The sequence below is a fragment of the Candida dubliniensis genome, chromosome 4 (assembly GCF_000026945.1).
Source record: "Candida dubliniensis CD36 chromosome 4, complete sequence".
Taxonomy (NCBI): Eukaryota; Fungi; Ascomycota; class Pichiomycetes; order Serinales; family Debaryomycetaceae; genus Candida; species Candida dubliniensis.
In genome coordinates, this window is record NC_012863.1 from 607,732 (window position 1) to 634,274 (window position 26,543).

General features: G+C 35.4%; 11 protein-coding genes across 11 annotated transcripts; 5 read left to right on the forward strand and 6 right to left on the reverse strand. All coding sequences in view use genetic code 12, as the record gives it.

The window, feature by feature from the left end:
• Nucleotides 1–237: 237 nt before the first annotated feature.
• Nucleotides 238–882, forward strand: CD36_42730 (protein phosphatase regulatory subunit, putative; the record flags this gene model as incomplete). Its single annotated transcript, XM_002419891.1, has 1 exon — nucleotides 238–882. One exon carries the CDS (start codon nucleotides 238–240, stop codon nucleotides 880–882), a length of 645 nt encoding a protein of 214 aa, XP_002419936.1.
• A 182-nt stretch (nucleotides 883–1,064) lies between these two features.
• Nucleotides 1,065–2,348, reverse strand: CD36_42740 (ribosome-associated chaperone, putative; the record flags this gene model as incomplete). The annotated part of the gene is made up of 1 exon (XM_002419892.1): nucleotides 1,065–2,348. The coding sequence occupies one exon, from the start codon at nucleotides 2,346–2,348 to the stop codon at nucleotides 1,065–1,067; it is 1,284 nt and encodes a 427-aa protein (XP_002419937.1).
• A 217-nt stretch (nucleotides 2,349–2,565) lies between these two features.
• On the reverse strand, nucleotides 2,566–3,339 carry CD36_42750 (60S ribosome maturation factor, putative; the record flags this gene model as incomplete). Its single annotated transcript, XM_002419893.1, has 1 exon — nucleotides 2,566–3,339. The coding sequence occupies one exon, from the start codon at nucleotides 3,337–3,339 to the stop codon at nucleotides 2,566–2,568; it is 774 nt and encodes a 257-aa protein (XP_002419938.1).
• Nucleotides 3,340–3,804: 465 nt separating this feature from the next.
• On the reverse strand, nucleotides 3,805–4,152 carry CD36_42760 (subunit of the ubiquinol-cytochrome c reductase complex, putative; the record flags this gene model as incomplete). Its single annotated transcript, XM_002419894.1, has 2 exons — nucleotides 3,805–3,990; nucleotides 4,147–4,152. 2 exons carry the CDS (start codon nucleotides 4,150–4,152, stop codon nucleotides 3,805–3,807), a joined length of 192 nt encoding a protein of 63 aa, XP_002419939.1.
• A 384-nt stretch (nucleotides 4,153–4,536) lies between these two features.
• On the reverse strand, nucleotides 4,537–5,901 carry CD36_42770 (cell-wall-associated glycosidase, putative; the record flags this gene model as incomplete). Its single annotated transcript, XM_002419895.1, has 1 exon — nucleotides 4,537–5,901. The coding sequence occupies one exon, from the start codon at nucleotides 5,899–5,901 to the stop codon at nucleotides 4,537–4,539; it is 1,365 nt and encodes a 454-aa protein (XP_002419940.1).
• Nucleotides 5,902–8,429: 2,528 nt separating this feature from the next.
• CD36_42780 (conserved hypothetical protein) lies at nucleotides 8,430–9,971 on the forward strand (the record flags this gene model as incomplete). Its single annotated transcript, XM_002419896.1, has 1 exon — nucleotides 8,430–9,971. The coding sequence occupies one exon, from the start codon at nucleotides 8,430–8,432 to the stop codon at nucleotides 9,969–9,971; it is 1,542 nt and encodes a 513-aa protein (XP_002419941.1).
• A 629-nt stretch (nucleotides 9,972–10,600) lies between these two features.
• CD36_42800 (conserved hypothetical protein) lies at nucleotides 10,601–11,125 on the forward strand (the record flags this gene model as incomplete). Its single annotated transcript, XM_002419897.1, has 1 exon — nucleotides 10,601–11,125. The coding sequence occupies one exon, from the start codon at nucleotides 10,601–10,603 to the stop codon at nucleotides 11,123–11,125; it is 525 nt and encodes a 174-aa protein (XP_002419942.1).
• A 504-nt stretch (nucleotides 11,126–11,629) lies between these two features.
• Nucleotides 11,630–13,549, forward strand: CD36_42810 (actin-binding protein, putative; the record flags this gene model as incomplete). Its single annotated transcript, XM_002419898.1, has 1 exon — nucleotides 11,630–13,549. One exon carries the CDS (start codon nucleotides 11,630–11,632, stop codon nucleotides 13,547–13,549), a length of 1,920 nt encoding a protein of 639 aa, XP_002419943.1.
• A 217-nt stretch (nucleotides 13,550–13,766) lies between these two features.
• CD36_42820 (conserved hypothetical protein) lies at nucleotides 13,767–14,093 on the reverse strand (the record flags this gene model as incomplete). The annotated part of the gene is made up of 1 exon (XM_002419899.1): nucleotides 13,767–14,093. The coding sequence occupies one exon, from the start codon at nucleotides 14,091–14,093 to the stop codon at nucleotides 13,767–13,769; it is 327 nt and encodes a 108-aa protein (XP_002419944.1).
• A 383-nt stretch (nucleotides 14,094–14,476) lies between these two features.
• Nucleotides 14,477–20,173, forward strand: CD36_42830 (cytoplasmic ubiquitin-protein ligase, putative; the record flags this gene model as incomplete). Its single annotated transcript, XM_002419900.1, has 1 exon — nucleotides 14,477–20,173. The coding sequence occupies one exon, from the start codon at nucleotides 14,477–14,479 to the stop codon at nucleotides 20,171–20,173; it is 5,697 nt and encodes a 1,898-aa protein (XP_002419945.1).
• Nucleotides 20,174–20,303: 130 nt separating this feature from the next.
• On the reverse strand, nucleotides 20,304–25,679 carry CD36_42840 (E3 ubiquitin-protein ligase, putative; the record flags this gene model as incomplete). Its single annotated transcript, XM_002419901.1, has 1 exon — nucleotides 20,304–25,679. One exon carries the CDS (start codon nucleotides 25,677–25,679, stop codon nucleotides 20,304–20,306), a length of 5,376 nt encoding a protein of 1,791 aa, XP_002419946.1.
• Between the last annotated feature and the right edge of the window lie 864 nt (nucleotides 25,680–26,543).

Genomic DNA, 26,543 nt, shown 5'->3' on the forward strand with positions numbered 1-26,543 from the left:
TCAAACGACACTACCTTGATTCACTCATACGAAAACTAAGCGAACAGGACGGACGGACTTCTGAATAGTAGTTTTTCCAACAATGTCAATATTACTCCCGCTTTTTAACCCTTTGGCCACACACACACACACACACACAGAGATTTACCGAACTTTTTTTACTTTGTTTGTTCCTTTTATTTAGTATACAAGTTTTTCTTTTTTTGGTATACAATAGACAAACTATTAATTATAAATATGTCTGATACTAGTCCAAAAGGAATATTACGTAATAAGCCAGAAGGTTATGTTGAGGAGACACAATTCCCTGATAAGTTAGATCGTAAAGAAGTGATTAAGAACACTAGGTTGAATGCCCAATTGGCATCAGAAAGTTCTAAAGGTGATGAAATCAGAGCAAAGATTGCTGAGAAGAAAAAGGAACAAGGGTTACATTCAGCAGAACTACCTGAACATTTGAAATGGGATGAAATAAATTTGTACAAAAATGAACAAGAGAAGAGTGCTACTATGAAAATTGATGAACCTAAAACACCATACGAAGGAGGTTTTAACCCTGAAGGAGAGTATTATAGGGAGGATGACGACAACGAAGGTAATGGAAATGGTGAAGTGGACGATATTCCTGCTTTTGAATTAGGGGAAGGAGAATTTGACAAATTACCTCATGAAACTCTGGGTTCTCTCCATGGTAGTCGAGTGATTAAAGATACCAATCACCAGGAGAAAGAACAGGATGAAGAAGATGATTCTGGAGAAAAGGAATTGACAGCAGAAGAGAAGCATAGAAGGTTTGAAGAAATGAGAAAGCAACATTATCATATGAAAGGGTTACCATTGAGACAAAAAATAGAAATACCGGACGAAGACGATGAAGAGTAGATTGGAAGGAAGAAAATTAATGTAATGATGTTTATATAATGGCTTGTCTTCTTAAACCTTCATTTGTTTTTGTTTATTGAGTTTGTTTGGTTGGTTGGTTGGTTGATTGGTTTAGTTTCAGTTTCTGTATAATTGTTTTGATAGTTTACATTCTATATATATTATTTTCCTATAAAAAAAATCTAATTAAAATATTTCAAATAGGAAGCATCTAAGGAGCCTGCACCAACCAATTCCTTTGCTACTTCAGCAAAAGTAGATTTCACTGAAGCAGCATCAGCGTCTTTAACTTTATTGGCAACTTCACCTAATTTAACATCGTCGAATTTTTCAATTAACAAATCAACATCGGCATCAATGTCGGCAGACTTAGCTGCGTCACCAAAGTAATCATTTTCTTTAACAGCAGCTCTGATGTTTCTTTTGTTTTTCTTTTTAGCAGCTTTAGCAGCTTCTTTGGCTTTTTTAGAGTTGGCTTTCAAAGCAGCAGCTTCTTCGGCAGCTTTCTTAGCAGCAGCTTCTTCGGCAGCCTTTTTAGCAGCAGCTTCTTCAGCGGCTTTTCTTGATCCGGATTCTTTTTCCCATTTCTTAGCTGCCTTTTCCTTTTTGGCTTTTTCTTTAAACAATTTAATTCTTGGATCTTCAGCATGAGCTCTTTCGACCAATTCAATAATTCTCTTGTTGTCTTCTTGCTTCAATTTCTTTCTATTAGCAATATTCTTACGTTCAATATAACGTTTGTGATCTCTGTTGGCAGTGTCATCTGGGACATCTTCATCTTTGAATTCAAAAGTCTTCCAAGAATCGAATCTTCCCCAAAAGCTGTAGAAAGCATCGACTTCTTCTTTGGTGCTTTCTAAGTTGCCCAATAATGGAACTGGTTGTTTAGTAGAAAATCTTGCTTCACTTTCAAATACTGGACCCCAAGCTTCAAAGAAGTCGTATTTGGATTTTGGAGCAGGTGGTTTTGGATCATTTTCAACATCAATAGAATCGTATTGTCTTCTTTTAACTGGGTCTAACATAACTTCAAAAGCTTTTTGAATGATTTTGAAAAATCCATCGTTTTCTAATCCACCACTAGCGGATTTCTTATCTGGATGATGTTTCAAAACTTGTTTTCTATGAGCTCTTCTGATTTGATCTTCAGTTGCTTTACTTCTCAAATGAGATAAACCTAAAACAGCATATAAATTGGCAGTCTTCCATTCTCTTGGATCGTGTTCTAATAACTCTTCACTTTGTTCTTCATCACCCAAATCTTCATCTTCATTGACTTCAATTTGTTTAACGTTCTTTTCAGCCTCCAATTTTTCAAATTCTGACCAAGTGTGTCCACGCAAAGTTCTTGAAGCGTGAGCTAAGAAGTAACGACCAACTGGTTCAATTGGACGACGCACTGGCGCAGAGTATTTCGAGACGGCTTTGAATCCGTCAGTAGTTCCTGATGGTAATACAATAGACATGTTCTTTATTGATATTAAGTTGGCTAAGAAGGATTTAAGATGGTTGAGAAAAAAAAAAAAATTTTTCTTCTTTTGCTTCTTCTCGTTTTTCTTTTAATTTCAGTGTGCAAATTGAGTGATTGCATTTTTCACTCTATGTATGTATGAATTGTTTTGGAACATAACTACGATAAGCATCTATTCAAAAAAAAAAAAAGCTTCTATACACTTGTCTAGCTTAACTTTGTTCCTTTATGGCAGACATATCTAATACTTCTATAGACCCTTCCCCCTTGGCAACTTTGTTGCTTCCATCTGTATTTTCAATTAATGTGACCAAGACTCTATAATTTATAGGATCTATAATACCAACAATCTCAAATTGTTTTCCATTGTTATCTTCCTCCACAATTTGATCAATAACAGGTTTTATTTCATCTTGAAAAGATTTCAAGTATGCCTTTTTGGATAATGTGATTCTCACTTTCATTTGAGCTCTGGCAATGGGTATGATTTGTTTTTCAACTAATAATTTGATGGCATCTAATGCTTGAATTTTAGTTTGTTTGGTAGGATTCAAATGAAACTTGACTTCATTCAATGCCTTTTCAATCATACTTGGAGGATATCTCTTTTTAGATCTTGGATTTATACATTTTGTGGAAATTATATTTAAAAATTCATTTTGCTTTTGTTGTAAATTTGCATTTCTTTCCTTTTCATTCAATTGAATTTCTCCTTTGTTTAAAATTTCAGCTATAATCTCATCTTGATTCGTGGTGCCAAAACATTTCTGTAAATCATCGTTATTGGCAACTTGACCTTTGGAAACATTTATGAAAACTTGTGGGATCTGTAACACTTCATCAATATCTTTCTCCACTTTCAGTCTCCAATCTTGAACTTTATTTTGATAACATGCAATCTCAAATCTTTTCTTCCCCTTTTTCATTCGAACTAAGGAAACATTTGTAAGTCTAATCTGACTATTTGGTTGATTAATTACCGCCATATTCCAAAGTAATGTGTTGATGGAGGAATGAGATACACTGTTTGTATTAGGATGGTGATGAGCAATAAAATTTTCTACTGTGTGAGAGTTGAGATGTCAAGCGAAAACAAGCTTTTGAAATCAACAACTGACTATATTTAGTGTTGTAAAGTAAAAAATGAAAATAAAAAAAAAAAAAAATGTTAAAGGTATAGAACAAGAATGCTATCTTTATCTACAAGCTAAACCAAAGCTGGTTATTAGCATTTAATTGCAGTTATATGTCTTTTTTGTATATTGTAAATTGTTTATGAATAAAAAAAAAAAGGAGGGGTGTAAGCCTGAATATGTAAATTAAAACACTGTGGAAAGCAATGAATTCCCTATATTTTCCCATTCAAAGTATATCATACTAGTTTCTGAGTCATTCCACCTTTCAATGAGCTTTTTATTTTATGAATATATTATTTTTAAATAACCATTTGTTTATTCGTCATCTTCTTCATCGGCTTCAAGGAATTTCCCTTTGACATTTTTCCATAACTTAGCTTTGTTGTGTTCATCCCACCATTTGTTCACAGCAACATCAAAAAATCCTTGGAAGGCAAAGGCACCACCAAAGATAGTAGCAACGTAAATTGAGTTTCTTTCAAGTAAACGACCGAGGACTGTCTATAGATAAATAAATGTTAGTACTCTTTGGAACAAATAAAAGAGGATGTGAAGTTATCCTGAAAAAAAACTAGCATTCCTTCAGTTATATCCAGTTCCTTTCTATAAATCACACGAAATCCTCTTGGTTCATGGCAGTCCATAATATTTACATACCAACATCTTTGTATTATTTGTTGTTGTATAAGTGATTGAAATCTCTATTAGACTTTTGGTTTCTTGCATTTTTTTTCTCTTAAAATTCTCACTGTCTGGTCAAATTATTTTTCACTGTGAATTGATTGGTTGTAGTTGTATGCAGAATATTTACAAATTCACAGCAAAACTAAAGTACATATAGACAGATCGATGATGATGATATAAAGCTCTCAGAAACAATTACAGAAGTTAGCCATTAAAAATAAAATAAAAGCGAACACGAAACTCAAATTAAAACTATTCTATGTGCAAAGAAGATCAAACTAAAAACTAAACTAAAAACTGAAAAATGAAAAATGAAAATTTACCCAAATATATATTTAACCAATGCGTGATAGTTTTCTTCAATTAAACAAATAAGAAACCAATCAATGCAATAAACCCGAAAAGAGAGGTAGTTCTAGCAACACTAACTGCCCCATTATTTTCAGTGGTCAGAACAGAGGGTGTTTCTGAAGCAGAGGAAGATGGAGCAGCTCCGCCAGTTGAAATAAATACAGTGGAGGCAGTACTTGAAGCTGTTGTTGCTGGAGCTGAGTTTGAAGATCCACTAGTAGTACCAGCTGCAGTAGAAACAGTTGCAGATGCAGGAACAGAAACTCCGGAAGAACTGGTAATGGTAGTCTTATCACCTCCTTCAGTATTAATGAATACAATCACAGAAGCACTTGGAACAGAATTAGACTTTTCACTTGAAGAAGAGCTGGAGGTGGAGGTGGTGGATGAGGATGAGGATGAGTATGAGGATGAAGATGAGCTGGATGAAGAAGCGGATGATGATGTGCTAGATGATGAGGATGTGCTTGATGAATCTGAGGAACTCGATGAACTCGATGAGCTATCGTTAGAGTCCACAGATTGTCCATTTTCTAATTTCTTAATATCGTCTTGTGCTTGGTCGTATCTTCCGTTAACTTCACCACCATCGGCTTTGATGGATTTCCAAGAACCTGATTGATCAGAATAACTGTATTGCTTACCTGACGAATAATCAGCAACCAAAACAGACTTAATACCCATAGTAAATGGAGCTTGTGAGTAATCAGTGATTCCACCAGCCCAGTCAATGGTACCTGGTTGATTAGAAGGATCGCCACCAGCCCAGATACCAGCATAAATGGCCATTGGTGATTGTGGGAAACCTTGTGCATTATCTTTTGGAATGGTTCTGATAACATTACCGTCAACCGACCAAGTAACTGCATCTTGAGTCCAATCAATTACATAAGTGTGATAGTCTTTCAATGGGTTGGCAATATCATGATACCCACCACGATCGTAAGTAGCAGTATTACCTTTGATAAAATAATTCGATTGCCATTGATATGGGTCACCACCAAACATTTCAATATCTATTTCGTCTAAATCGTCTGATTGCAAGTAAAAAGACGACACTATACCTTTACCTTCTGCACCTTTTAAAACAACTTCGACACGACCAAACATAATGTAGAAATTCGATTTAAAGGAAGGATTATCAAATCTTTTTTTCATAGTCAAGGATAAACCATTAGAGCCAGTGTCAATAGTACCTTGTTTTTTTAAACTTTCGAAATGAGGGCCCAAGTCATTGTCAAATTTTTCCAAAAATGATGATCCCAAAGCAGGATTTGGAGAACAATTGCTTGATTTCAATGGGTTACATGTGTCGGCATTTGTATTAGCAGCAAATAATAATGTAGTTGCTATAGTAGCGAGTGTAGTGAATTTCATTATTGATCTATGATGTGTGTTGTTTTTTTGGATTTTTTTTTTTTTTTTTGCAACTAAAGTCTACAACTGATAGGCAGAAAAAAGTATATGTAAAAATTAAAACTTGATTTGGTTGATAATGTAGAATGAAATCAATAAAGAAGAAAGAAAGAAGCAAGATCAAGAAACTTGAAAAATGAAAAATGAATCTAGCTAGTATATATATACTTTTTTTTTTTTAATTTGTTGGTGGTAGTCATTTGGAAAGAACTTTATCTGATTTGAAAGGGGGGAGAATGTTTGGGCGTGTTTTATGTATGTGGGTACATTGTTGAAGCGAGGCATTGCAAGTAGAGATTTTGTTTCTAAAAACAAAACAAAATAAATAAATAAAATATTACACAATATTTTTACATTATTGAGAGAGAGTGTGTGTGTATATTAAAAAGAGTTAATTAATTAACAACTGAATATTACTACAGAAACAGTTAAAATACTTTGTGTTATACCAAAATCAGTTTATATTTAGAAACAATACAAATAAAAAACGGACCGGTATTGAACACTCTATCGAACAATAGGAACAATAATAATAAATAGAACCAAGAAATACAAAGACAAAAGCAAAAAAAAAAAAAAAACTCGTGGTGGTCACATACTCAGTTATTCTTCTTGGGGATTGAATCATTTGCTGACGGTGATCAAGAAGAAAAACAATTAAAAAAAAAGATGGCTGGATCAACATTCATGAATTGTATTTATGTGTAATTATTTGGGAGAGTTGATAAGCTGTATCGTGTTAATGATTTGTGGGTTGCCAATTTGCAGATGCCAGATAATTATTAAATATTGGACCACTTTACAACGGAGGCTGGATAAGTGGCCCTGTTGAGTTGTGTTAATACGAATATTTTCTTTTTTAGTTTTTGTTTGATTGATAATGATATTTGCTCCAATCTCTGCTGGTCATAAAAGACAAATCAGGAAATTATTTCGGTCCAAAGAAAAAAATAGAAAATATTTTCTCGTTTAATTTCCTGAACAGTATTTTGTCCCTCAAGGTTTTCCTATCCCCTTGATCCATATCTCCAGGCTAATCAATGGCTTAGTAAGTTGTTTTGTTGTTGTTGTTGCTGTTGTCGTCACTGGTCTGATACAGTAATAGATTTCTAAAACATCAAAGGGTTAAGTTATAGTTTCCAACAATAAGTATGTTTTTAGGACGGTTTTTTCAATTCTTTTTTTAGTACTGTTATTGTTAGTTTTAGACTATTGTCAACAATATGCAAACAATAACAATAAAGAGAAAAACACGAAGAAAAGAATTGATAAATAGCTTAGTGTGTGGACGCATCGTTCTTTACACTTTTAGTACACATACCATTAAGACGGTGACGGTAGTTTATCTTGAATCCTGGTTTTTCAGAAAAGTACTGCGCCAAACTCTTGATTCGCGTTATCGTTAGTATTTTCTAATGCAGCTTTTCAATCTGTGTTTACTCTTTCAGGTAAAATCATTGGCAGACTAATTTTATGACATAAAGCTGCATAATTTAGATTGGATTATGTGAAGCAAACATTCTTCAAATGAATTTGTGTAGATTTGAATAGAGGCAAGCTTGTGATATGTGAGGGAATGCTGTATTCATTATTAGCCACGCATTCTGTACGTCCTTTGAGGTTCTGTTCAGTTTTGTTTGATCACATCAAATATCGAGAGTAGGCATAAATGTTCATATTCCTATTAGAAAATTGATTTAAATAGGACTGTAAAGGGTATTTGAAGTTTTTTTTTGCACAAATTTTGGCTTAAATACTTACTGTAGGTAGGTTTTACAGTAAATTCAATAACTCAGTACCATCATTACCAGAAATAATCTATACTGCCAGTGTCATTATTAATATTCAAACCTAGCAGTAGTTACTTGCTGACGGAAGTTAATTCAATATATATAGATACCAATGAAATTACAGGGGTGAAGACATTTAACAAATTCATGAGAGTACTACGGCCTAGGTAATATAAAAGTAGAATGAACATTTTGGCACGAATTTTTATTGAAAGAAGTCACCGTTATTGTGTGTTGAGTTTTTCTTATCTAAGACTACCAGTAAAACCATCAATGCCAATATTTTAGTATAAATTACTATGGTGAGTGGTGGCGGAGGGGTAGAACAGGAATAAAAAAGCTGTCTTCCTTACATAAGCTTCAAAGGCTGCAACAACAGATTTCAAGTACTTGGTGGCGCAAAAAAAAAAAAGAACACTCATCAGTGTGACTTCCAGCCGAGACACCCCCCATCTATTCACCATCCATCCACGACCAACACACAAAATGCTATTCAACTAAGAAGGCAAAAAAAGAAAAACGAGAAGAATTAATTTCAATTAAATTAGAACAAAAAAATGGAACTTCTTATCACTTATCCCAAATATCATCACTACCAATACCAGATACCCTTAGTATTATTATTAATTTCTTTCTTTCTTTCTCACTATTCCATAAATTTTAGATTAATAAGCAAAGCGTCATAACTCATATCCAAATATGTTTCTATCAGCGTTATTTGTTGTACCATTCACTGTGGCCCATCCAACAATTCTTACACAATACAATGGGGGACTCGATGACCAACAACCAGTTATTAAGCCACCCTTTAGACATTCAGACGGACCACAAACTTCAGACGACGATTTAGCCAACTTTTTAATTATATCTTTTATAACATTTGCTTCGTTAATAGTGGTTATACTATTATCACTAGTAATTTTTTGGATTGTAAGACGATCACGTCAGTTATCCCAGGACGAAATTGACAGGGAAGAAGAAAATCAAGCTTACTTGGAGTTAAATTCTGATGAACAAGAACTATATTTTCAATCCAAGGAGTTTCTAACCAACAGTCCGTACTTGGTTGGTGATTTAACCTTGAGCCAGGAATTGTCGATACAGGAAAAAGGTATCACGGCATTTGAGTTTCAAAAAGATGCGGTTTTGACAAATAACGATTTGATGATTCTTAATAAGTGTGAGTTGAATTTCTTCCAGAGCTTTGAATGTTCCACTCAAACTAATTTACCTATTCCAATGAAAAACGAGGTGTATTATTTCGAATCTAAAATATACTCGTTGCCTAACCCCGATGAAACCGTCATATCTATTGGTTTAAGTATCAAGCCATACCCATGGTTTAGGTTACCCGGAAGACATCCACATTCTGTTTGCTACGATTCGAATGGCTATCGAAGACACAATCAACCGTTCCCATTCATTAGTGACCCACCATTCCCCAGATTGGTCGAAGGTGATGTAATTGGGGTTGGTTATCGAACCCGTTCAGGTACTGTATTTTTCACACGTAATGGTAAGAAAATAAGTGAATCCAAATTGGGTGGGCATGTCAAGAATTTCAAAATTGCCAACAAGGGGCAACTTTTCCCTACTATAGGAGCCAACAACGTTTGTTCTGTACATGTTAATTTGGGACAAATGGGATTTGTATTTATTGAAGGGAATGTTAAGCATTGGGGTTATGCACCGCTAGAAGGAAATGGGCCCGCTCCTCCTGTTTATAATAAATATAATTCTGATATTTTGCTAGAAAGATCAGAGATAGACGATGACGATTTGAGTGAAAGAGAAAATGATTTTCCACCAGATTTTTGGGCTATTAATGGAGACGAAGATGATCGTGCTGCATCACCTCGTGCTTTAGAGCAGGATAAATTCAGTTACAATGCATACTCAGAGGTCAACTCGCACGATGAAAGAATCACATTGGCCAGTTTGGTTCCTCCTGTCAAACCACCATCCTATAATGAAGATTTGGAAGAAGGTAACTCGAGTACTCCAACTAACTCAGTGTTACCTGAAGAAGAACAAGTAAATAAAAAGAGTAATGAGAGACATAGTTCTGGAAATGTTGCCGATGCTGAAGAAGACCAGAATATAGATGTAAATAATGTGGAAAATGAGGATACCCAAACAGAGGCTGCTGATATAACGACTGAGGATTCTAATGCTGTGGAGGCAGATAGTCTGAGCATCAATGAAACAGAAGATATAGATAATGACGCTCCTGAGTTATAATAAACGTGTGTTTTATGTGTTTTTTCCTCCCCACTTTTTCTCTGGCTATAATACCTGCTAGGTTGTAATGGATAGCTTTCTCCATATACAACGGGGATTAACCATCTACAGTACTTCAACTAATACAATTTGGCATAGTTTTGGTTATTTGGTGGTCTTTTTTTTTTTTTGCTTTCAAACTTTTCTCTTCTGTGGTTATACTGTATTACCCCAATTTTCGTTCCCTGTTTCCCCAGTTTATTTGGTGGTAAAAGGCATTCCTGTTTTGAAGAGGTGGAGAATTTGTAATGGACATAAAACTCCGACGTGGAAACGAGAGAGAATGGCATCATATTTTTTCGGTTTTGCAACTCTCTCTTTTCTGGATTCGGCGTTCTTAATTCGATTTTTGCCTTAACAAACACATTTGAAATGTGGAGTTTTGACACCCAAACAAACCAGAGGGGATACTAGTACCATTTATATAAGTTTTTTTTGGCGACGGAGAGATCTCTGTTTGTGGGGAACTTCATTATCCTCAAAATGCCTTATAAATTGATGTCAATTTCTTATCAATCCAATTAAATTCATTTTTTAGTTTGGTTCTTTTTCCCTGCCATAAACCATTATAAATTTAGCTTTTCTCCAAAATGATTCAAAAATTTACATGTGTACCTGCTACTGACTATGATGTCATTGTTGTATCCAATGGAACTAAGAGTCAAATTCAATCTAAAGTAGCTGTTGCAAAACCTGCTAGAATAACGTATTTACACGATTTACCATCCTTGAGTTCATATCTTTCCGAAGTGCCCAATTTTACTGGGAAAATCATATTTATGTTTTTTGATGGGGTTCAATATATTCAAGATTTTATCTGTGATGCCATAGACCTTTATGGTAAAACTCCATTTTCTTTAGTTCAAAATGCTTACTTTTATTTTGATAAACTTGAGAATGACCCTGTAAACTTAGATCTTCAATTCAATACTGTTGCTGTTATAGTCAATGATGTGTTGAAAAAGTCAAACTTCATGTTAGATAGGGTCCGTGGTGTTTATATCGATGATCTACTGTTGGTTGGTGATAGAAGTTTTTCGATGAAAAGATTGATCTGCAATTTCCCAAATGTAGAAAAGTTTGTTTTACAAAGCAATGCCAAAATTACATTTTGATGATAGAAATATGTTGTTTTGGTTGCTTTTTTTTTTTGGAGTTATTTTGTCATACAGTTAATTAGTATTAAGTTAGTATCACCTAGGAAGAAAGTTGATGAAGATTTTGTAAACCATTTCTGTATTAGTCACGTGATACGGTCTATTTTTGGACGACGGCTTTATTTAATTTTGTAGGTAACTAGAAGTGTTGGGGATATATATTACTCAATTAACCCTTATCAAAGTAGAAGCTATAAATCAAATCTCGATGCTAGAATTGAGCACTTTGATTAAACTACGTATTGGTCATCTAAGAGAGTAGTAGAAATACGAGAGACGGGGGGGCGTAGTAGCAGGGGGGAAGAAAAAAAAAAAGACAGTCTATGTGGTTGGGCCAACACAAGTTTACGTAATACCTTTTTTTTGGAGATTTTGTTTCTGGTTTCCTGAGAATTTCATCGTTGAAAAGACTTCTACAACTCACCACTTCTTTTCCCACATCAATTGCTACCAACAAAAACAATGGAAAAAATCGACTTTAATACAAATTCAAACAAAATCCAACAGGCATACGACAAGGTTGTTAGAGGAGACCCAAATGCAACATATGTCGTCTATTCTGTTGACAAAAATGCCACCATGGACGTTACTGAAACTGGGGATGGGTCATTAGAGGATTTTGTCGAACATTTCACTGATGGACAAGTTCAATTTGGATTGGCAAGGGTTACTGTTCCAGGATCTGATGTTTCCAAAAATATCTTGTTGGGATGGTGTCCCGACAGTGCTCCGGCAAAATTGAGATTGTCGTTTGCAAATAATTTTGCTGACGTATCCAGAGTCTTGAACGGATACCATGTTCAAATTACTGCCAGGGATCAAGATGATTTAGACGTCAATGAATTTTTAAATAGAGTTGGTGCTGCTGCCGGTGCAAGATACTCGACTCAAAGTTCTGGAACCAAAAAACCAACTCCTGTTGCTCCTAAACCTGTTTCAAAACCTGTTGTTGCCAAACCAAGCACAGGATCAAAACCTTCATTTGTGCCTAAGTCTACTGGAAAGCCAATTGCTCCGGTTAAGCCAAAACCAAAGAGCATCACGAAAGACGCGGGTTGGGGTGATGCTGAAGACATTGAAGAAAGAGACTTTGACAAGAAACCTTTAGAGAACGTTCCATCTGCATACAAACCAACAAAGGTCAATATTGATGACTTGAGAAAACAAAAGTCAGACACTACTAGTTCGACCCCTAAAGCGTTTAAACCAGAGCCTACAGAAGAGAAGAATAACGATGAAGAGCAACCCAAACCTTTGTCTGAAAGAATGAAGGCCTACAACCAACCGTCAAGTAGTGATGGAAGATTAACTTCCTTGCCAAAACCAAAGATTGGACATTCTGTTGCCGACAAATATAAAGCCAATGCACCAGGAAATGGTGGCGCTCCAGTGTTTGGTGCCAAACCAGTATTTGGTACCCAATCTGTTGATTCAAGAAAGGATAAGTTGGTGGGTGGATTATCGAGAGATTTTGGTGCTGAAAATGGTAAAACACCAGCACAAATTTGGGCTGAAAAAAGAGGGAAATACAAAACAGTTGCCTCTGATGAGAAAGAAACCAACTCAAATGAAAATGTTGACGAGCCCGAAGAACATCATACCGCTGATTTGGCCAAGAAATTCGAAGAAAAGGCAAAGATTGTTGACGATACTCCCTCATTGCCAACTAGAAACTTACCACCAGCGCCACCAGCAAGAGAAACCACACACCAATCTAGTGAAAAAGAGGAAGAGGAAGAAGACGCCCCAGCACCATCTTTGCCTGTTAGGAATTTACCACCACCACCGCAAAGACAATCTGAACCGGAACCCGAACCGGAAAAGGAAGAAGCTGCTGCTCTTGCTCCAAGTTTACCTGCAAGAAATACGCCATCAGCACCAAAAGCCGAAGAAACAAAGAAGCAATCTGTCACAGCAACTGCAGAATATGATTACGAAAAGGATGAAGATAATGAAATTGGGTTCTCTGAAGGTGACTTGATTATTGATATTGAATTTGTAGATGACGACTGGTGGCAAGGAAAACACGCTGAAACTGGTGAAGTTGGTTTATTCCCAGCCACTTATGTGTCATTGAATGAAAAATCTGCAGACAAAGAAGAAGAAGAAGAAGAAGAAGAAGCACCTGCTCCATCATTGCCTTCTAGAGAAGGAACACAAGCACCTCCAGCATTACCGAGTAGATCAGAACAAAAACCAGCTTCAAAAACTGCTACTGCCGAATACGATTACGAAAAGGACGAAGACAATGAAATTGGCTTTGCAGAAGGGGATTTGATTATTGAAATCGAATTTGTTGACGATGATTGGTGGCAAGGAAAGCATTCCAAGACAGGAGAAGTTGGTTTGTTCCCTGCTAATTATGTTGTCTTGAATGAGTAGATTTAGTATAAACGATATTCAATTATTTTTTGTAAGATAAATACAAAGGAAAGATAACTAAATTCTGTATCCAGTTTTTACTATCTCCTGGGAGAGGTTGGTATCTTAATTTAGCTGACATTCTTTTCATCTCTACTTTTGCGTTGCTTCAGTTGGTTGTCACGCATAAAGATATATCATTGATAAATGCATCTATATATTTCTATAACTATGCAACTTATGAGCTTGACTTTACTAAAGCATAAACCAAACACCACATCATAATGAAACCAGGTATATTGTCGAAAATTCCGCTCACAAATATCTCCTGTAATGGGTTCTTGTAATACTTTGATGGTCTACCTTCACCGCATATTATGTAGAATAGTAAATTGGCAACCGTAATTCCTATGAAATAAAATATGAATCCATTCATTGATTCTAATGTCAATATCCCGGAACCAACACCCAATGCTAACGATGCAACATCATGTACGTGTTGTAACTTCTGTTTATTGGCCTCGATGCTGGGTTGATAGTAAAACTTCTCCATTGAAGTTGTCATATTCTTTGCTTTTTATATTATCAATTATTGTATTCTGAAAAAAAAAAAAATCAAATAGAGACTAATGGTAACCTCTTAAATGTTTAGTTGAAAATAAATGTATTAATTGAATCACCAACTCTAGGAGTTTTCCTTTTCGATTTGTTGGTTTAGGATATATGAAAAAAAAAGGTACAAAAGGGAAGAAAGCAGAAGAAGAAAACCAAATTGTACTGTCGTGACAAATCCAAAAATTTTTTTTTTTTTTTTCCTTTGTTTTGTTTTCTGTTTTAGCCACCATAAATTGTACCTTCCAGTTCGAATTGACAAGTCACTAAACAGATACCTGGTTATAAGTAATAAGTAACGATAAACCCTTTCAAAGGCATTGAACATCTAAAATTATGGAAGTTAATGAAGAGAATAAAGCGTTAAAAAAGTTTTTTTTACAACTCCCTATCAAGGCAGATTTTGATTTCAATAAAAATGTTAAGAAAGAGATTCGTAAAGCTTTATTTATGTCGATTTCCGCCAATGGCGAATGTTTGAATTGGCTATTCCCCAGTGCATTTTTAGATAGCCACTCTTATAATAGAGATGACATGATCAAGAAAGTGGAAGATGACTATGAATGGACCTTCAATAACTATTATAAAGCATTATTATCGAAACGAGATCCCAAACATGACACTCACAGTCATCGTGCTTACCATAAAAATCTGCCTTGTGGAAGAATTTTTCGAAAAGGGGAGCCAATACATCGATGTTTGACTTGCGGATTTGATGATACTTGTGCTTTATGTTCGCACTGTTTTCAACCTGAGTATCATGAAGGACATAAAGTGCATATTGGTATCTGTCAGCGTGAAAATGGTGGTGTTTGTGATTGTGGAGACCCTGAGGCGTGGACTCGAGAATTATTTTGCCCTTACGCTGTTGATGAAGATTCGGCTTCCGTACATGATCGAGAAATACCAGAAAGATTGGCAGCATCGATTGTAACTACGATAGCAACTATTTTGGACTACATGATCGATGTCATAATACATAGTGACTTGCAATTCCAAAACCCAGAAGAAACGACCGTACATGAAATTGAATCAAATACGATAAGCAGCAGTTTAGATCCGAAGAAATATGGTTGTCATGATAATGAGTTTGTTGATGCTACCAACGACCAATATTATCTAATGCTATATAATGATCAAGTCAGGTATTATCGAGATGCAGTACAAAGGGTTCATTTGGCTAGTAAAAAAGTGAAGGACTTTGCAATTATGGTGACCGACAAAGTACAAAAATTTGGAAAAGCAAAAGTGATAAGTTCACGAAATATTCAACTTTTGTTAGAGAGGCAGAAAATATTAAGTGCGACGGGACTAGCAACATGTATAAGAAGTCATAGGGACATTTTCAGAGAAGACATGTGTGATGAACTTGTACTGTGGCTTAATGATTTTTCTGAAAGTGAGCTTTTCAAAACAAATACAGCTGTGAAAGATTTGTTTTGTCGAGCTTTTTGCGAAAAGTGGGAGAACGGCCTTTTAGGGGGGAGTGTGAGTGAGACTACTTATAATTACAGGGTGGGAACGTTGGACCCTTTTCTTAGAATCCCAAAAATTTCTTCAAGAGAACAAACTGCTAATGGTCATTGGTATTACTCCCCCTCTAAATGGAAATTGTGTGATGAACTTTGTCAGGAATGCAATTATAATATAAATACTTCAGAGTTTCAGAAAAACGTTAGTCATCATGGATCTAGACTTCAGTATTTGGTTTATTTGGATGTCCGGTTTTGGAAGGATACTCGTGCATTATTGCACGACATGTATTCCACGTCTTTGATTATCAACTTGCGTTACAAAAACATAATATGCTACCAGTATGTGGACATATATCCAACAATTGTAGATATGTATCTTACCATGGATAGAGAGCCTGAACTTAGTATTATGCCAACATTGTCAACACAATTATTCACATGTCCTACAAACTCCGCCGAAATAATTAAACATGGAGATTTGACCCAAATACTAGCTTCTATTTATGGGTTTTTGACTGCAGAGCATGTAAAAGCTCCTGGAGACATAGATAGGACACATCGAGTATCTATAAAAAGCTTAAAAAATAGGCGATGGGGTCAAATATTTTTTGATCTCAGTTACATATTAACTAGAAGCAAGAACTCAAAGTTTTTGCCCAATAGTAATATTGTCCCCATGACTTGTGACATGCTAGTTTTATTTCAAGGTAAACCCATTTTGAAACGAGAAAAGGCAAATCATGTTGAATATGAGAGTCCAGATTACTCTGTTTTTTTCCAAGCAGTTCTGGTGATTTATCAATTTGGTGAAGTTATTGCGGGGGCATTGAAGACCACGCGAGAAACAGAATTATGTGACATATTGCACAACTACCAGTTGGCAATAGAGTATGTGCTAGCATTTTTGGTTAACTTTGAGAACAAAAACTTTCCAGGTTTGGTTGATGAAGAAGTCGATCTTAATCTATCAGTAGATAAAACATACAAAGTCGAACCAAACACTGGAAGCCTAATACAAATCAGTGATATCGAAGAAGACAAAGTTAGTTTTTTGCATCCGGTTCATTCATTTTTGAGTTGGTTGATTGAGTTTTCACGATTCAATAACATCAATGATTTGATTGATGTTTTCCAAACTGTAAAACTCAAACACATTGGATCCGAAACCCCTGGTCTTGAAGTGCTTATATTTGATTACCCGATTAAGACCATTGTACTCATTTCACAAATTAAAGCAGGACTTTGGGTTCGGAATGGGTTTAGTGTCAAATCACAATTGCAATTGTACAAGAACACGAGTCTTCGTGACCAAGGTTACACGAGAGATTTATTTTTAATTCAAGTATTTGCTAATCTTGGTCATCCCGATGTTGTAACCTATTTAATTCTTGACCGTTGGAAGCTATTAGACGATTGGTTACAGAATGAACCATCACACATATACGATGTTAAGGTCTTGCCATATATGCTAGAAGAATGTTTAAATTTCTTCAATCATTTGTTGACAGAAGATACACATTTGAGAGGATACGACGAAGAAACTCTAATCAAAATAAAAATTCAAAGGGAAATTATTCACACGTTATGTTTTGGTCCTTTGGGATATTCAAAGCTTTGTTTTCAAATTCCGGACCATATTGTTGCCGACAGAAGATTCGAACTTATATTAAAATCAATGACTCTGTTCAAAGCACCAAAGGGATCAAATGATTTTGGAGTATATTATCTCAAAGATGAGTATCTTGACGATGTTACCCCTTACTATTGCCATTATACTGCCAATGTAAAAGATGAAGCAATAAAGTTTGTGAAGGAGAGAATAAGTAAAAAGAAAGGGAAACCTGTTACTGATGTTATAATTGAGCCAAAAAGAATTAAAACAGAAGAATTGGGAATATATAAGCATGTTGGAAATTTTGCCACTTCGACCCATTTTACAAATTTTTTAATAAAAGTTCTTCTTTTCGTTAGCAAGCGTGATACAAAGTTCGTGGAGAGTTTGTTGGAGACTGTATTGCATTTGATTCATATTTGCACTCTTGAGCAAACTATCAATATTGAAAAATATGGTAACTTCTTCGATAGGTTTATCAACTGGTCAGAGGAATTTAACACGTCTATTGCTGACTTGTTGTATAAAATATTACTTGCTGAAGAATTCAAGTTTTCCCATACCAAAATCAGGAGTATCTTCAGAGTGTTCAATCAAAAATACCCCAGTTTTATACCAACCTTGAAATCACGTCGTTCTGAGTTTGATATTTCAAAAGTGGATTTATCATCTGATGAAGTCAATAATGAAGATGAGCTTGGTAAGAAAAAACGTATAGCCAAAGAACGCCAGGCAAAATTGATGGCAAAATTCAAGAAGCAACAATCTCTGTTTCTTAAAAAGAACCAATTTGAAACAATTGCATGTGGTAGTGATACGGAAATGGAAGAGTTGGATGATCATGCTGCATGGAAATTTCCGGAGCATCACTGTATGTTGTGTCAAAATGCTGCTGAAGACGCCGGTCCATTTGGAATAATAGCATACATCTCAAAATCTTGTGAGTTCCGAAATGTTCCTTTTAATGACGAGTATTGGTTTTTAAAGGCATTTTCGGATAATGTGGACCTCAATGGCAATGAATACGAGCTAGATATAAATCAATCGTTACATAATTCACCTCGTACCAAGACGTGGACTTCGTTTATGCAGCAAGTGAGCAATTCGAGTGTTATTGGTCCTGGTTTCAAGTTAAATGAGTTCATTGAGAGTCATTTTGTTGCACTGAGTTGTGGACATGGAATGCATTACCAATGCTATGTAAACTACATCACTAATAGTCGAAACAGACAAAATCAGATTACCAGAAGTACTCCTGAAAACATGGACAGAAAGGAATTTCTTTGTCCTCTCTGTAAAGCTTTGAACAATATATTTATTCCAATTTTATGGTCAAGTAATAATAGAAGTTTACTGGAGTTTTTACGACCATATTCTGGTGTTAGTCCATTTCTTGATTTAGACTTGAATTATTCCAAGGACAAAAACTGGACGGAAAGGTTTCAAAGATTTTCCGAGAAGGAGTTTGATTCAAGATCTATTTTGACAAGCATCAGTAAGGAAATGATTTCAATGGACCTGTCGAAGGAACTAACTAAACAGCAAAGAGATTTCCGTCTAATGTTGAGTGATATGTTCCAGACTTTGTCGTTGTTTACCTTTCCACAGGTTTTCAAAGCAGATTCAGGCTTTGTTTTAATTGATACTATCAAATCTGTTGAAATTTCTTTGCGTGGCGTTTCTTCTGGTGGCCAGTTGATAATCCATCAACTTTCTAATAATACATTGATAACATTGCGAACGTTCAATGAGTTTAAAAATTCAAGTACACTTATGAAGGTGAAAAACTGGATCGATCTGCCAAGCCATAAAAAATCTGCTTATTCAAAAATTTTTGCCTATATTTTTGCTTTATCTAAAAAGTCTATCAACAATTATATTTTAGAAGTGGATTTTTTTGAGCATTTGGTGAACACAGATGCATTTCCGTCACTTGGATTTTCTTTTAATAGCGTTTTGGAAACATGTTTCATTGGTCATTTGATACAAAGCCTAAGCATAATGGTAAATGAGATGAGTGCAAATTGTTTAAAGAAAAATTGGGCTTACACAGTGTCGGATATTCCAACTGTTGCAGATATTCCTCAAGGAATTTCTCAGGCGGCTATTAGTTGTTTTAAAAAATTGTCTGTTTCCAATGACGTCAGGTGCATGGGTATTGTTGAAAGTAGAAAGTTTGGTGAAGTGATATATTCCATGTTAGTAAAAATTGCTACACCGTTTCTAAGAAGGGCTGCCATCTATGCATATGTACAGTGTGCAAATATTGACGGTATTGATTTTGCAGCATATCCAGAAACAGAAATTGAGGCTGACAGATTATGTTCTTTTTTGAGTTTAAAACCCGTTTGTGAATATTTGCGATTATTTAATGAGGAGAGCTCCTATGAAGGAAGCATATTTCATGACTTTCTTACTTTTTCATCAGCGTTATTAAAGACCAACGATGTTCTTCGTGTAAAGAAATTAGTCGAATATCCCGGTATTGTAAAACTAGTTGATTTGCCAGAAAGACTTGATTTCTTTTTCACCAAATATTATTATCTGGATAGACACAATAATCCAAATAAAAGAGTTGAAGATCCAGCAATCTGTTTGTTTTGTGGTGAAGTCATTGATGTTCAGAAACAGGCAATAGGTTGTAAAGAGGGACAGTGTACCACACATTACTTAAAGGAATGTAGTAATGACGTTGGGATATTCTTACTACCAAAGGACCGCTCTTTATTATTGTTACACAATAATGGCGGCACATTCTATAATGCTCCCTTTTTGGACGAACATGGTGAAATTGCTGAGGAAAGCAAAAAGGCAAAAGCGTTGCATTTAATGAGGCCAAGATATGATGACTTTATAAGGAATATCTGGTTACTGCATAATGTCCAGAATTGCATAGTAAGAAGTTTAGAAAATGTGTTGGATCCCGGAGGATGGGAGACGTTATAGAACATTTGCTTTATCATATACAATGCAGTTTTAAATATATACTATATGTACTACTTAATGTTCTTGATGGACAACTCCATCAATTTATTTATCGTATTCTTTTTTGCAACCTGGACAAGTACCAAACTCTTTACATAATTATTGGTTGGCCATCCCACTCAAAGAACGCTGCCTCATCGTCGTCCTCATCTGCTTCAGGCATATTTCTATCAAAATCAAAAGTGACATCATTCAATGCAATGCCTGACCCAAATAAATTACGTGTAACAAACCCATACAAACCTTGAGTAACCCATAACTTATTGAAGTGAGCGAATCTATACCCACTCAATGTGGCTCCTCCTTTTTCACCGACTACCTTAACTTCTCCATGTTTCGTCAAGTAAGGTGCAGATAAATCGATAGTGATGGGACTGTTTCCAATGTAGATGCAAATTCTGAGCGTATTGGATTTTAGGTTGAATAAGATTCCTATTTGAGAAGCACAAGTCATCATGTGGGCTACATTTCTAGCGGCACTGATCCATTGTCCACAAATTAAGCATTTACAATTATCACGCGTAGCAATTTGTGAAGTGCCCACAATGCAAGTATTATAATCAACAGGTAAATTCACCAAATGAACCATTCCTGGGTACTGTAAGGTTAAAATTCCTTTGTCAAAATGTTTAGGCATTTTTGCATACGATATAATATTGAAAACATTGCCCTCTAATGTGTCACTTGATCCAAGCAACATTTCAATGAGCTCATCATATGAAGGTACATCAAGAGCATCGGTGAGCGCTTTTGTGTCAGTCAATCTATCCTGTAATTTGATCTTTTCCTCTAATCTTGAAAGCTCTGGTATACTTTCATAATCATTCTCTCCCTTTTGTTTACATGTCAATAAGTCCTTAAAAATGACAACCTGTCTCAAAAAAATACCTAAGATTTTTTCAATGGCAAAATACACCAGTAATGATATGGATTGGTCAACCACCAGAACATCACATTTATTTACAAGCATAACTGTAATGAAAAAATCATGAAACTTCTCAAGCGAGACGTCACTTATTTGATTGATGCTGTCAGTATCAATACATTCAAAATAAATGGGATCTCTTTGGTCCCTTGCTATTAATGAATTAACAGCAATTGTAAAGAGTTTTGACATCCCCATTCTGGTCAACGTAGCTAAGGATTCACCGGTTTGAAAAAACAAAACAAGAACTTCATTAAATACCCCATCCAAAATTATATCAGAATCCCAGAACAGGTTTACTTCAATTTCGAAATTGTAACTTTCAGCGGTCAGTAATGGTGACAATGAGGATGCTATGTTGAGTAATCGAAGTTGAATCATACAAATTAAAAGTGTTTTTGCTGATCCTGGAATCTGTGACAAGAAGCCACTATAACCGTCAACACCATTTAACCTAGTGGAGATCTCGTTCATTCTGATTGTATCCGCTAGGGCAATTGTCCAGTTCATAAGTTGGTCGAATATTCTAGCATACGACGTATTATTTCCCGGATGCAAATATTTCATTTTCAGTGAAGCAATTAATGGAGCTTCACTGAGAGTTGCTAATTCCACGGTGTTTGCACGATTAGTAAAATACTCAGGTCTTAAAAATACCCTTAATAAGTGACCAAGTTTTATGTTAGAATCAGCAGATTGTACAATTTGGTTGTATTTCAAGCTTATTGGAGGACCATTAAGAACTTCCATAGGAATGTCAACGTCCTTGTTTACTAAAATGGTAGGAATAATCAAGTCATGTAAATTATGACATAAGGGGCACGAATATTGCGAAGATCCTATAATTCTTCTGCCCAAGCAGCTATGATGGATGCTATGGGCACATGAAGACAACACCCAAGATTCAAATTGATTAGTATCTAGTGCCAGTTTAGTAACTGTATCATAACCAACACCATATTCAGTAGCCTTGGAATCAAGTAACAAATTCTTGTCCCAGGTTCTAAAGGCATTAGAAACAACCTCTCCGGATTCTGGTGGCAACTTCCAAAACACAGGTGCCTTAATAGAAGCAGCCATAATTGCTAATGGTTTTTCAAAAGACTCAAGTTCTCCGCAAGCAACACAAGTACGCAATCTTTGGGAATCCTCCCCTTCCATTGGTACAGCACTTGTTTGGGGCATATTCTTTTGTAAATCCTCATTCTGGGTTAAGAACTTCTCTTGTTGTTGAGAAAACTTCTTTAAAATACTGGTTTTTCTCTTTTCGGCTTTTCTTTTCTTTCTTTCTGCATCTGATTCAAATAAGCTGTTTTTTCTCTTCTTGAATCTTTGAATATACTCCTCACCAAAACAATCAACCAAACTCTCAATAATACGCTTGTCCTTGCTGATCATTTGTTCTACTAAAAAGTCAGCCTTTTGGCGTACATGTTTGGACATTGTAGAGTCCACAATGGTAACCAATAAATCAGTAATCGGAATATCAAAGAAAAGCTCATTTAAATACTCCTTTCCATGGATCATTTCATCGTCCAACATAATTGCGTGTACCAAGTGGAGCAAGTGCGGCAAATATGTTTCATCCGACGTATCTATTGCCACCTGAGTAAGTTTATAATTCAACTTCATAAATGTTAATGATTTGACAAAATTCCCCATATTTTCATCGATAAAATCGTTCCCGGCTTTTTCTATGAATGGAGTTACAATGCATTTCTCTGATTTCCTCTTCTTCAGCTTCGAAATCTTCTTGATGAGCACTTCCAAAACGACTTGAAATCTCCCAGGATCAAGCAGCATATTCAACGGATCCAATTTTTCATACATTGGTTCCCTTAACCGATATAAGCCTGTGTCGACCAATGCAGATGGTGGCTGATAATCAGCTACTTCATATAAAACATCTTCAAATTCATTCAAATTTGCAAGCCGAATGTCTATTTGCCTTTTTAGTTTAGAAAAGGACATTGCACCTTCACATAACGTATACCTTATTTCACGATTAAGTTTTCTTAACGCTGCATCCTTTGGAGCCTCATTTATCAACATGCTTCTGTCAACAAACAAATTGTAAACAAATGCAATAAATCTTTCCACGATAGAAAAAATCCTTTCCTCATAAGCTGTTTCGTTAAAACGCTCTTCATTCTTAAGCCACAGATACAACCCCCAACGCTCCAAAAAGTTCATCAATACTTTTTCTGGGTCCTCAAATAAAACAGCAATTTGATTCAAGTGGAAATCACTCATAAAGGCGTATTCTGACATTAGTGTACCAAAATACAAGGAAGCTTGGCGCGAAGTTGAAACTCCGTTTCTTATCCAAAATCCCGTCTCAATTTGAGATCCCAAAACAATACTTCTGAGAGAAATATCGGTAATATTGACTAATTCTGACAGATACAGCTGCAATAAATGTTTGAAATTATCAATATTTCCCAACTGCAAAAAATATGACAACAATGAGTTCAACGGATTAATCATTGCGACCGGATCTTTACTAACTTGAAACTTGATTACTCCGGGTTCGATGTACTCATTTTTCCTCTTTGACAATAATTCGATTAACTGTGCAACTATAGAAGGGGTTTCTCTGTATTTGCGCAGGTGAACAGCCAAATTATAGAGAGACTTTAAAATAGGCATTGAAATTTCAAAATGTACGGTGATGTCGAAATCATCTCTTTCAACATGCTCACCATACTTTCTAGTAAGAGGCCAATAACCTTGGAAATACCTCAACAACAAGACTAGTAATTTAAAAAGGTCAGGTTGCAAAAATTTTGCTATATTCTCTCCTGAAACAGCTGGGTTGAAAAAATGGTAAAAGTTGTTGATGCCGTACAGAACTGCCTTTCTTATTGCTCTTTTCTGTTGTAAATTGCTGCCAATGTCACAGTACACTCTGTACCCACTATTGATGTCTCGAACTGAGCTGTGTTCTTCAATTAGCTTTGCCAAAGGACCTACCAAGTTCGTGATTTTTCCATTGTCTATAATAAAACGAACTGTTTGAGGGCAGGTAAATAATTGAGATGTAATGTCAGCCATTAAATTTAAATCTTCCTCCCTATCTGTTAAAGCCATCATGGTTAATAGGGACGGGTATAGTTCAACAAATTGATCCGCAAATTCTCGTTTTAAAGCTGGTGTTTTTACCAAAGGAGGCACTAATAACAACCCCAATTTTTTACGAGTCTCCTTGGGAAATCTGATTTGGAATGTTAGCAAATATTGTAGTCTGGAACCTTTGAGTTTTTCAACTGACCTTTTCTGATCTAATAAAGAAGACAAGGGTTCATGTAAGGTAATTGGGTTAGCAGCGGTTCTCAATTGATTATAATTAAAACTGACTAATTCACCATCGTATGGAAGTCCATTAACATAATATGCAAAAAGCTGATCTTGGACGGATTCTGATTCCAAGGTTTCTTTTAAAAAAGATGATGAGATAACTTTTGAAAATCTATAATCTGGCTGTAACAACAATTCAGCAAAATAAGACAGGGCTGCCTTTCTTATTTGAGCGCTTGGAGAATTTAGCACAGCAGTTAACCAATCTAGAATACAACTGGCAATTTTTTGTCTCAACAAATCACGAGCTGACACGATTGTTGCTACCAATCCATTGAATTCAACTAGCCGTTTGGCTTGGATTAAATTCTGCGGGCTATCTTCTTCCTTTATAACACAAAATCCCCTACTATCTATCTTCTCTGCTATCTTATAAGAATTCCTATCACTAAAACCAGTACCAGCTTTTATAGCTGTTACTGCCTCTGTCAAATTGTGGAATTCATCATTCCATAAAATTAAAACCCATCTGTTTGTAGAGTTTATATCCGATGCTCCGCTATAAGACTCTGCAGGTAAGGATAAATAGTCAGATAATGCTTGCACATCCAATTTAGGATGTCTTTCATTAAGCTCGGTGTGAATAAGAGGTAATGTCAGAATAGCAAAATTGGAAACATCTAAAACATAATCGACAGCAATTTGAATTGTCATACGCAATGCATCCATCATATTACTCAAGTCAATTTCCAGTTCATCTCTGTTTGTTTGGCATTTACAATTCAAAGGTCGAAGGAAAGCTTCTGGGTCGCCACAATCGCAAATACCTCCTGACGTCCCACGCGATATGTAAACACTGACATTATGATTCAAATGGTCTTGCTCGTTGAAACAAAAGGCACATAAAACACAAGTATCATCAAAACCACACTCTTCACATCTGTATACGGGTTCACCTGCTTTGAATGGTTTTGCACATGCCTTATCTGGTGGATGAGTATATGCCACACTACTAGTTTCATAAAATGGATTCAAAATTTCAGTTGATCCCGGAATACTATAAACCGTTTTTGGATCTAGGTCTCTTTCTGATACCTTGGGGAAAAGGTCTCTCAAGTATTTTCCTTCATCAGTTGCTGAATAATATAAAACTTTAGTTATGTAATGGGGGAGACCTTTGAAATCACGAAATCCCAAATTTCTGGGAACTTTAATCAAAAACTCTTTGAGCAAATCTGAATTCATAGATCAAATCAAAATTGGAAACTGAGTTCAGATATTTTGCGTGAATAATCGTGTTTATATGATTGTTATTCTCTGTTTCTTTTAAATCAATGAATTGGTGAAAAAAAAAAAAAAAAAACAGGAGAGAGAAGAAAAAGGGGGACAAAAGGTAAAAGAGAATTGAATTAGTTGGTGTTAGTTTTATCCCCCGTATTCATTTTTTAACTCGGCGTACTAAGTTTTTCTTTCTTCTCTCTCTCTTAAAGGCTGGATGGGAAGGGAAGAACGCCTTATTTTATATGCAGTCGGATCAATTTAAGAATCGGATACCTGTCTCGTAAGAAAACAAGTTTTGCCGAAACAAATAAACGTTGAATCTTGTTTCTTGGAGACGAGTAAAACTTCTGGTGTCAATAAGTAGCTACCTTTAAAGTTGTCAATGTGAACATATTTGGTGTTAATATGACAAGGGTTTGAGAGTTCAAAAAGAAATTAAATCGTGTGTACACCAAACAAACGAATGAGTTGGCAATTGCCTCTAAACGTTAGGTGTTATACTGCCAGACTTCTGGTGAAGTAATTCTTCAGTTCATTTTACTTTAGAAGACCCGTTGGGATTATCCACTGAACTTCTGATAAACCAAAACACCTCATGCTCTTTTTCTAACGTATTTTATTAACAATTGAAGTATACACTGACTAAATAGTGTTAATATGCAGTCAATAATAGTGTTTTGTCTATCACTAAAAACAAACATTTATTTTTCTTCTTTTTTCCAAGTGAAATTTTTTTTTTTATTTATTCCGACTGTGAATCATCACAAACTATTTTAACACCACCATCAAAGAACAAAGTCCTTTTTTTAAAAAAAGAATTCTTTACTT